At 40.9% G+C, this 11,602-nt stretch overlaps 1 protein-coding gene across 6 annotated transcripts; it reads left to right on the top strand.

Moving 5' to 3' along the window:
- On the top strand, positions 1–10,770 carry LOC144056078 (myosin light polypeptide 6). 6 transcript variants are annotated; one of them, XM_077572489.1, is made up of 7 exons: positions 136–195; positions 3,480–3,507; positions 7,333–7,476; positions 7,557–7,730; positions 8,980–9,057; positions 9,272–9,306; positions 10,245–10,770. In XM_077572489.1, exons 1-6 carry the CDS (start codon positions 151–153, stop codon positions 9,298–9,300), a joined length of 498 nt encoding a protein of 165 aa, XP_077428615.1. In that variant the 5' UTR covers positions 136–150; the 3' UTR covers positions 9,301–9,306; positions 10,245–10,770. The 6 variants fall into 6 exon arrangements, with proteins under 6 accessions (XP_077428608.1, XP_077428615.1, XP_077428632.1 ...); XM_077572506.1 differs by having other exon boundaries at positions 9,272–9,320; XM_077572498.1 differs by having other exon boundaries at positions 9,272–9,332.
- Positions 10,771–11,602: the final 832 nt, after the last annotated feature.

Raw genomic sequence — 11,602 nt, 5'->3', positions numbered from 1 at the left:
CAGAGCAGGTAAAGAATGGCTCCCAAAAGAGAACCCTTCGTTAAGAAATCAATTTCACCAGTGGCCCAGCCTCAGCCCATGGGTCCCCCTTTTCCTTGCTTGCCTGCAGTTCCGGCAGCACCAAAAATAATGCCAGAGCAGAAACCTAGGATGCTGCGACCATCGGATTCACCATTTGACCCCAGTATTTTGGAGGTGAGTGACCTTAATCATACGCCTATCCTTTATGTAATTATTCCGTATAGTAGGCTCTGCGCAGAAAGAATCAGTATTTTGTTGTCTGATGATGTTGAAACAACCTAAGGTGATTATTTGCAATCTAGCACATGATGGATAAAAATGGGCAGCTAAGCTAAAATAAGAACTAGGCCACTAAGAGTGATGCCATCAGTGTCTTTTGAGACTGTTTCTGTCACAGCACATGCATGATCATTTTACCAGACACGCAAGTGTAATATTATTTCTTTATTTTACAATTACATAGAATAATGTAAGAGTTAACAAATACAGTTACTGCCTTAGAAATATGAATCTGATTATTCCATTTGGAAAACTTGCAGCATACTGCATTCTATGCTGTGTTCCCCCTGAATGGGCCTTTAAATGGATTTTGTTTTGTTAATGTACCCGCCTTTCCGTCAACATATTGCGCTTTGTTTTTCTGCTCAAGCCATGTCTAATCAAAATATTGCTATGGTGCCATATAGTGACATTTTTGTGCCAATAAGTATGTTTAAGTGAGGGGAGAACAAAGCCATAGAGTTGGTAACAGCTTTGCTGCCACCTTCTGGAATTTATAGGCAATTATGAATTACTTTTACTATCACGCAGCAGTGCCAGCAGGGGGAACACTGCACTTTAGTTCTTATTCTGCCTGCTGTCTAAGTGGCAACGGCACAATGGTTTCAAATACAATTGAACTGTACTTGGGCAGTGATTCTGTGTATGTGTTCCATGAGTAATGTTATGTCCTCAAAACTACATGGTGTGAGAATACAGCATAAAGTATGCGCATAAGAGGCAAAGACATCCATTTCGCCTCAACCTCATGTTAAACTGTGTCAATATGTCTATCATTTTGCATGGCTATCACCTACATTGCAAATTCATTTCATCCATCCATACGTACTTCCACTTCCATTGCCATTTACCATCATTAGTACCACAGCCATGTGAGACTGATACCCAGCCAATTGCAGGGCATTTAAACAACAACAACAACAATTCATGGTTGTAGACAACTTAAGAGTCTTCAATGAACCAAACTTGTTTTTGGAACTTGAAGTAAATCACAAAAGCCGCAGGAAAAAAGAAAGCAAGAAAGCAAAGATGTAAACGCCACTTAGGAAGGCCGGAGCAAAGATTCAAACCCTGAACCGAGGAATTATAAGGCAGGCATAACCGCACATAACCAAGCTGCGCAATACAAACTAATTTGTGGAATTACAAATACTCACTATATCCCAACCATAACATCACAGCATATTAACTCTTTTACCGCCAAAAACGGTAAACGACGTTTACTAAAATCCAAATGAATGCTGTCAAAAACGTTAATTGACGTTTACTACGTTTTTTTTCTCAAAGGGAAGTGCAACGTCTGTGCGCTGTCATTGGGGTTGTAAAATCCCACAACAGCCACTAACTATGGCCAGCAGATGGCAGCATTGTATCTCTTTTCAATGGGCTCCCGGTAGTATGAAATTACACTGAAACATGACAAATCTGATGAAATAGAACGTTTTCAAGGATGACGTGAATGATCAAAGCCTTTGTCACATTAAATCTAATTCACAGAGTGTCACTAAGCAAAAAATATTTGGGTCAAAGTCACTGTTGTGCAGAAAATGTATCTTTTCAAAAAAAGCTTGTTTTCTCCTTATCTTTTCAATTTTCGTTTAATGTCACTCAAATTACCTATTTTCAAATGGTGATTACTAAAGAACGGAAAAGGGTAGAGACATACGTTTTTTCTAATCAAAGAATAGAACGCGATATTTCATGTGGTACCCACCGTGTTTATGTAAATGCTCGAAATCGACTGGCACTGTCGGTGTTGTTTTTTGGATAACGTGTGGCAGCAAAAGAGTTAATGGGCTTGAGAGAGCAGTGTTCCACATGGAATTATCCACTTTCAGTTGGGTACTAACTATTTATTTACTTTTAATATTGTGTATAAAGTTGTTTTATCTATGCCAGTGATGTACAGTGACAAGCAGAACAATTGAGTATTTTTCCACTAGATGTCAGAAGGTTCAATAAACTTAAGCCCTACTTGTGTATCCACCACCTCTTGCCATTCATACAACAGAGTAAGTGATGACACAAGAGATTACAGCTCTTTTTCGCATTGTGACTATTCTAATAAATATGTACCTTGATTCGATAAAGTTGGAGAAACACTATAATCCCCCACCTAGCCTTGTCCTCACTGGAACCCCCTGTTACTCTCAATTATTCAAAGTGAATGTTATTAAGTCACTGCTGTTATTTGACAGTTTAACAACACTAATCAGGGGGGAAATGAAGAGACAAATCACATAATTCAAATTAATATAGTGTGAAAAACCGTGCAATGCTGTATCTCCACAATTCAGTACTACATTACGGAGCCCCAATCTTAATATATATATATATATATACATTGTACGAGTCGAGTCACTCCAACCCCACGACGTCATGTGATGATGTCATGACGTAGCGTAAAGAGCCTTTTTTCTTGTCTTTTCTTTTTTTCTTCACCCCGCCCATCGAGCCCAGCCGTCACTTCTGAGTCAACTAGTGCTAGTAGTCAGTGTCACATTCTTTTCTCTGCCTACTCGGACACACCTCAGTCGTTTCCAACATGGTGAGTTTTCTCTCCATTCGACGTAAATAACATAACCATGTTAAGCAATTATTGATTCAGATGTAGTTTAATGATCGATGCAATCGTTTTGGTTAAGTGCTTTCGCTTCAAAATGTCGTTGTGCTGGCTGGTTGCTACCGGAAGTGCAACTTTTTCGAAGCTAATGTTAGCTTGTAGGTTCTACGAATGTAGGGCTTCTCGCAAAAATACCACATAATGAACGTATATAAATATCATGCTAAACATGTTTGTAACAGTACGTCTTAGTAAAGTATAGGGGACGGATAAGTTTTAAAACGTTAGTAAAACGGAGCTAACATTGCTAGCGTCGTTCCAAATCCAGTGCGATTTTCATCTCGATGTTTTCATCGTCTCTTAACAGTCTGACTTCTCGGACGATCAAATTCAGGGTGAGTACTCCGCATTTGCATTTTTATTTATTTATTTTACACCACGCTTCTATGTGCATGCTGTCATCGTGGCTTCTTTCAGAAGGCACTCTACCCCTTTCGTCATTATCACCCTGCTTTTTGTCTTCCTCTTGTCACAGTAGACTCGCTTTTAATACCTACTCTTGTTTCCTTCGCACAGTTTCATCCCTTTGCACTTGCAACTGCTTGTTTTTTTACAGATTGAGTTTAACCCGGAACAGATTCAGGGTAAGTCGGTAGAGGGCCGCTTTAGGACTAAAAGTGTTGGCTAATAATTTGGGATTGTGTCGGCCGGGTTTGGTTTGCATGTTAACATATAGCGGATTTTGTTGTTGATGTGAATGAGATGCTTTGAGCCGTTTGCTACGTTCAAGTCGTTGACATGTTCCATAAAACATTACTGAAGTTGCTAGCTGTGTATTGTGGTCAGTCTTGCAATTGCAGTGTTGTAATGCCAAACATAGTCATGTGCAGTCTCTTGTCGCTCCTGTTTGTGTCAGGTTAGGTTACCATAAACTTTGGCTCATCAATTCCAAGACGGTCATTCTCTAGTCTAGTGCTTCCCCTTTTTTGGTGCTGCACACAGCACAGTAATGCACTGTATGTTTAATCACCGTTGACATAATAGGCGGTGTTCCTTCTTGCACTCTCCTCCTCCTCTCCTCCACTCCTCCATTACCAAATATGGTGCTGGGGAAAAGTTGTCTAATGCCAGAAGGGAAGAGGCGCATTCCTTTGAACAAAAAAAAAAAAAGAAGCTCACAAACACTGCCTAACTGACTTGGCTCTGTTTTTGCAGGTATGTTTCACCAGTTTGTGGCTCATGTATCATACTGTCATGAATTAGTATAATATTAATCCTTTTGGTAAAACCTTTGACTTTGACAAAACGAGTTAAACCAAAACTGAATACATTGGACCCAGCTTCATGTTACTTTACACTCTAAAATATTGATGACAAACAATTATGCCAGGAGTTTTGCCGACTCCAGTAAAGTAACACGCTTAACCAAACAAGTGTTCTGTACTCATTGATTAAATCTTCTTTGCTACAATTGTATTCATATCAGTTGAACAGATAAGAAGAGCTGATATACAATATTGGCTTGTTGCCTAGTTAAGTAAGGTTAGTGTTTAATGCCTCCCACTTGTAGGAAGTGATAATAAAGTAAATTTTTGATGTTGTTAGACTTGTACACAAACTGAAATGTTTGTTGGACTATAATTTGTACACTTTTAAGGGATGTGTTATTGTTCTTGTGTCAACGAAATGGTTGGTACCCCACTGTTAACTCTTTCACTGCCAGACGTTTTCAGAAACGGGTTGTCCCCAGTGCCAGCCGATTTAAGCATTTTGAGTGATCTTTCAAGGTCCACAGAAAATGTTGTGTTTGGACTATGGAAACACACATACTACCAAATGAAAGATTTGACTCTCAGCTTTCATCAGAAAAAAAAGTTTGTTTCTACCTTATTCCGTTCTTCAATAATCAACAATAGAAAATGGTTACTTTCACCGAAATTCTCTTTTGAAACAAAAAACGGAGAAAAAGAGCTTTTTGTGAAACGATGTTATTTCATGCACTCTAGTGAATTGTACACTTCTTTTTGTCCATGAATGATGCCACAAACACCTAAATAGTGCTTTACTTCTGTAAAACGCTTTCACCAACAATGAAAAAGTGTTTTTTGATTGCAAAATACGTTTATTTCCATTCAACAGTGTAACAATTTGACAAAACAATTTCTCAAACTATTTACAAATGTGTGCAACTGTGGTACTACTTACAATTATGTGGATGTTTCAAATACAGTTTTTCCTTTTGTAACGCTCTCCTGCGTGCAAGGAGACGCCAGGACTTTACTTTCACTTTCACATTGGTCCGTTTTGCGTGCAAACGTTACACTTTCTTGACGGCCTTTTTTTCCGGGGAATAAAAAGCAAGTAGCAGACTGTACACACTTCCTCCGATGAATATGCATTGGACTCGGGGCACTCTCCGTCGTCCGATCGAACGTCCGCCTGTGCGTGCTCGGTTGCGCTCCGCGTTACGACATAGCCGCCGCATCAGCGGTTCCAATTTCGCCGTCAAGCTCGGATTCACCTTCATCATCATCGAGGATGATCACCGTCGTCATCAATGTACTATTTTAGCGTTGGTCGATGCCTTTCGTCTTGTAAGTGTAGAGCTGCTTGCAAACGCTCGCCATTGCCCGTTCCCTCCTCCATCTAGCTCCATCTAACGTCTTCTACTGCCGCGTCAATGCTTCTCAACCACAGAGTCACCACCCTCATCTTCATCATCGATGATGATCATCGTCGTCAACTGTGCTTTTTCAGCGATGCTTTTGGTCTTTGAAAAAAACGTCTCGGGCGTGAGCTCCTCGCGACCGGCCGCCATTTTTCCTTTGTCTTCCATTCTCATCTCCTGCTCGACGCTCTAGCTCCGCCTCTACTGACGCCCACCCGATCTTGTCAAAAAAGAGTCATCGCTGCCCTCTAGGGGCCAAAAATAGTCATTAGGCACAACAGACAGACTTGAAACGTTCACCAGACATGCGGAAGGGTTTCCTCTACCCGTTTCAAAAAAAAAATAAAAAAATCATTGGATGACGTCTTTTGACGTCATTGGCAGTGAAGCGTAGGTTTTTACTTGACGTCTTTAAACGTCAGTGGCAGTGAAAGAGTTAATGAGAGAAAATGAGAACTGTAAAATTTCTGATGCCTCTTGGGCAGATTGGGGGGGGTTACATCGCTAAGCTTTTTACCTGGTTAAAATAAGTACAGTGTGTTTGGTAAAAAAAAAAGTCACTGAAATAACTGAAACTGGCAAAACTAAGATGGTAAAAATTTGCTGGAAAATAACCAATGAAAATCAGCTATTGCTTTTGAAACAGGCCTAGACTGAAATGATGGTATGGTACGACTGTAGTGAAAAAATATTTTCGCTACAAGGTTTTTCCTCTAAGTAGCAACGCATGCATCCTCAAACTTGTACTCTATTAGTCTGCTTATTTAAAAGATGACAAAAGGATGATTACGTGGATACGGTGTGTGCCGCATGGAACATGGACCAGAGAAAGCAAAGGAGTTGTGACGGGTGATAACAGAAATTTGAGAAGCAAGCGGTTTATAGTTTAAGGTCCACAGGGTTGTCAATATGGCCGACCCCCTCGGACATGACCATGATGGCAAGAGGAAAATGGATGACAAAGAGATTCCTAATAAAATTGCTGACCCTAGGGCCTAGAACAGGGGTGGGCACACTCGGTCCTCGAGGGCCGGAGCCCCGCAGGTTTTGGATGTTTCCCTTCTCCAACACAGCTGATATATGCTCAACTCATCAGCAAGCTCTGCATAAGCCTGATAACGACCCTGTTGATTGGAATCAGCTGCGTTGGATCAGGTAAACATCCAAAACCTGCGGGGCTCCGGCCCCCGAGGACCGAGTTTGCCCACCTACAAGAATGAGAATGATTCATTGTCTGATTGAAGTTATTTCCGTGATTATTGTGAGGTTTTCATTGCATACGTACGTGTATCACCAATTTTGTCCGAATGTTCTTCCATGGGCTATCAAAACGCCGTGCATGGCTGTCTGCAAGATAGTGCTTAAAACAATAACTCTCGTTTGTCTTTCTGCTCATATACTTAAAAAAAAAAAAGTTATACTGTTTTACCCCCTTCAAGAAGAAATTCAATTCAGAGCTAGCTGTGTGTGTTTTCACGTTGTTGACAATTTATTGTTGCTTCGATGTTCTAGTAATGTGGAAGCTTTTCTCATACAACAGAGCTGATAAAAGTATTGTCTATTATTTTTGCTGCTCTTTAACAAGATGTGCACCCGTGGGTCATTTCAGTTTTCAAAGCTTACAATGCTGATATTTGTCTGCTTTATATCTTCAGTCTGCATGCTGACATTGTCATAATCTAGTTTTCATTCACCGTTCTTTTTCCCACCCAATCATCTCTTCCAACCCATCCATGCATGTCTCCCCTTTTTTTATTTGAATTTCTTCTTCCTTTTATGTGTTTTGTCTTTTATTTTGCAGAGTTTAAGGAGGCGTTCCTGCTGTTCGACAGAACAGGAGAAGGAATGATCTGTTACAACCAGTGTGGGGATGTCATGCGCTCCCTGGGACAGAACCCCGTCACTGCGGATGTCCTCAAGGTCCTGGGAAACCCCAAAGCTGAGGGTGAGGCTTGTATACAAGTCCCTCCCGTGTCACCTTGGAAGAGACCGAATTGACATTGCGAGTTCTCCTTGTGTTGTCAGAAATGAACACCAAGATGCTGGACTTCGAGAGGTTCTTGCCCATGCTCCAGACCATCGCTAAAAATAAAGATCAGGGCTCCATGGAAGACTTTGTGGAGGGACTTCGCGTCTTTGACAAGGAAGGCAACGGCACAGTAATGGGCGCAGAGCTGCGTCATGTCCTCACCACACTAGGTAAGGCGCACAGATGCCTGTGTTACACTCGGAAAATGTCAGAACAGAATTTCAAAATCTATTGCTTGTAATGGGCTCTTTGCACAAATCCACTACTTCCTGAACTCAGTACCACTGCTTCATTTCCTGTCTTTCATGATTGGACAAACTGATTACGACGACAATGGCCAGACACACCTGGATTAATCAGTTTGTCCAATCATGAAAGACAGGAAATGAAGGAGTGGTACTGAGTTCAGGAAGTAGTGGATTTGTGCAAAGAGCCCATTATTCTGCATAACATCATTCATATGCAGAGTTACTATGTACAGTGAAATACGTGTTCAATTCATTCCGTGGCCACACTTGTATCTCAAATCTTTCCCCATTAACTCATTCACTGCCAATGACGGCTATAGACGTAAAAAATTCATTTTAACTATTTCTATTAGTTAAAAAAAAATCCACTTTTGCTAACGAGTAATTTATTGTAAATTTAGAACAGAAATAAAATTTGTGATTAATCGTTAGTTAACTAGTGAAGCCATGTGATTAATTACAATTAAAAATTTGAATCGCCTGACGGGCCTAATTAAGAAAATAAATAAATAAGGGGCATTTAATCATAATTAATTGCATGAAATTTTTTTATCTGTTATAAATGTACAATTTAAAAAAATCTAGCTTTTCATAGTTGGCATGAATTTTTGACGTCTATAGTCTTCAATGGCAGTGAATGAGTTAAAATGAATGGAAATGCTATTGCACACCGACCCCCCAAAACATGTTTCAATGTGTTAAAAAAAAAAAGTTTGTAATTTTGCACACATGACATAGTTATGACATAATTAGAGTGTAAAAAACAAACAAACACTTTTTGCCACATTTTGCTTAAATTCAATGGGAAGATTGGGGCTGCTCCTTCTGGTCTGCGCACATTGGCCACCTGGGGGCACTATAATTCAGGCATGGATGCACACGGAGCAGGTCAGAACTCCTCTGTAAGCGGCAGTCATTTTTTGCTCTTTGCAGCGGATAAAGAATGAATACCTGTGAGTATTATGTCTGTGTTGTTCCACTGTTGGTGTTCAAATATTCATTGCTTAAAATTTTATAAAACAGTGACACAAAGCCCCCTTTTTTTTGCACTTTGCGTTGTTTAACATTATGCTTAAAAAAAGTTTCTCTGTATTTATATAAGATATCAATTTGCATCTATTTATATTCACCACAAATGTGTGAAGATAAATATTTTCTTTTGACTTTTCAGGTGAGAAAATGACAGAGGAAGAAGTGGAAACTCTTCTGGCAGGACACGAAGACGCAAACGGCTGCATCAATTACGAAGGTGAGATTGAGTGGTGAAAATGGCCACAAAATTTAGGTTAGGAAGGACGACATTTCAAGAAGCAAATGTGGTAATTGCCCATATTGTAGTATATATATTAGGGGTGGGAATCTTTGAATGTCTCACAATTTGATTTGATTCCGATTTTTGGGTGTGCGATTCACCTTGTATGATGTAGACCTCTCAAAAGTGTGTAACTGTTCTTCCTCCACAGCGTTTGTGCGTCACATCATGTCAGGCTGAGGGCCGGTACGGGCACTTGGGTATACCACCAGGTGGCACGAGCAAGCTTTGCTGCTTCCTAGCTTATTAATAATAATAATAATAATCCACTCACAATAGGCCTCCCTAACACTCACAGAGTGTAGATGGTGTCGGTTCAAAGTAGATTGAACCTGTCGGTGTCTGGGGAAAGCCGTGTGGTCCTTCTGCGTTAGTGCTGAGGTTCTGGCCCAATTTGTAGCCTCCTTGCTGTTCTGTTCCTCCGGCAGCCGTCTGACTTGCCCCCCAAGGCTGCAGCATGCCCGCCTGCATGTGTCCGGGCCCCCCTTCAGCTTTCTGGTGGGTGGCGGACACACAGGTGAAGTGGCTTGTCATTCATGGGAAGCTTGTTGCCCACTGTCAGCTCGTCGCTGCTGGTGGCTGTGGAGATTACACGGCGGCTTCTCATTTGCATGTCAGCGGCGGCGGCGCTCTTAAACAGCTTTTCTCCTCTGCGGGTGTTTTGAACTGTAGGTGTTGCTCTTTCCACAGAAACACACATCTAGGCAAGTTGGCTTCCCTTAAGCGGGTCGGCGGTTGGATTATTTCTTTGGGAGAATGGAGCAGTTAGCACCTTTTTCTACTAATCAGTCTACTTGCAAAGAGTCCCACTCACGCTAATCGATTTCCCTGTGCTGACGAAACCTGAATTTGTAGCTGTGCGCTCCCTTGATCTTCTCCCTTCTTTGCATCTGGGCTGGAGGAAAGAAAGCACCGAGCGCAGACGGCTTCTCTAACCAGCTCTTGTTGGATTGTAGACGCGGCCAAATGCTTTGGCTGATTAAAGAATAGACGATTACCTCCCCTCCTTTTTTCCTCCTTCAGTGTCCTCTTGAACATTTCCTTTTTGTTGTGGGCTCAACATGGAGGAGCACCCATGTACACATGCACTTCTGAATTGTTTTCTCTCTCATCTCTCCTCACAGAATTGGTCAGGATGGTCATGAACGGCTGAAGATGAAAAGAATCACACTTTTATTTTTTTCCCCTTTTACCCTGTCACGATTCCTCTTTTTGCAGTGAGCTTTCTACATCCCACAAGGATTTGTCTCAAGACAAGACCTCGGCTGACATACTGTACATGACCAATATGAATGCATTCATTAAGGAGTCTTAAAGCTTGCTTTGACACATTCCAAGATGCATCACCTGAAATGTTTTTTTCCTTCTTTTTTTTTTTTTAACCATTGTACACCCAATATTGTAATAACTACTGCTATCATTGTCAATTTTTGATGGGAATTTAGTATTTATACATACACGATAATAGTTTGATCTACTGTAATAATGGTGAATAATTTGGCTCAAAACCACATGGCTTGCTTTGTCATGGTAGCAATAAGTCATACCAAAAAAAGCAGAACAGTATACATACCGGCACAATATTTGACATTTTTCCCAAGCTTTTGATTCTACCATCTCTTGCATTTGAATAAAGGCTCCTCAAATATTTGGATGTGTTTGTTTTAGCATTTAGAACGCATTGAAATGACACGTATGTAGTGTTGTTCGAATGACACAAGAGGGCAGTGTTGCTGTTTGTAGTGTACACTTGCCTGCGTTATGTGGTAATGGTGCTTAAACATTACATTCACAGTGAATAACAGTGATTTAGTTGTTTGTAATTAACGGGCTGGAAAAGTAGTTTTGCGAACAATTAAAGGCAATTAGTTTGAAATGAACATAACATCAAAACAAGTTATAGGCTAGGGTAGGCTATTAACTGGGTTAGCCTGATTACCGTGCCGTGTATTTCCAAAAAAACAGTCAGATAAATCAAACTCAAGTACATTTAGCTCAAATGTAGTGAATTCCAATTGTTTTATCAACTATTTTAATAACTATTAGCAATAAGATAATTACCTTGTGTGATCGTGTTGAGAACGTCTTGGCTCTTAAACCAAGAAAACCATACAGCTTATTATTATTTGTGACTTCGTGACCTTTTTTGTGTCAGTGCACAAGCAGCTGCAACTATTTTCATTATACAGCTCGGAGAATGCACGTGCGCGCCTGTGCGCGTGACGTGATGTAGGTTTGCCACTAATTACTAGATGCGTGTGTTCGTGCGCGCACGCGTCCGATCGATGGAAGTCAGGCCTATTGATTATTTTAATCCTCCTATTTGCCAGTGTGTGATCTACACGGCGGGGCATCGGACAGGGGAATCACTAATGGGCCTCGCAGCCCGTCTCAAAACATCTCCTCGGACTCCGACCTCCTCTGAACTTTGAACCCGCCTTTAGCAGAGACTGAGCGAACCCGCCGAGACGTCCAATATGAT

The sequence above is a fragment of the Vanacampus margaritifer genome, chromosome 1 (assembly GCF_051991255.1).
Source record: "Vanacampus margaritifer isolate UIUO_Vmar chromosome 1, RoL_Vmar_1.0, whole genome shotgun sequence".
In the NCBI taxonomy this organism is placed as follows: Eukaryota; Metazoa; Chordata; class Actinopteri; order Syngnathiformes; family Syngnathidae; genus Vanacampus; species Vanacampus margaritifer.
The sequence above is the reverse complement of the archived record's forward strand: the minus strand, read 5'-3'. Positions and strand labels throughout refer to the sequence as shown.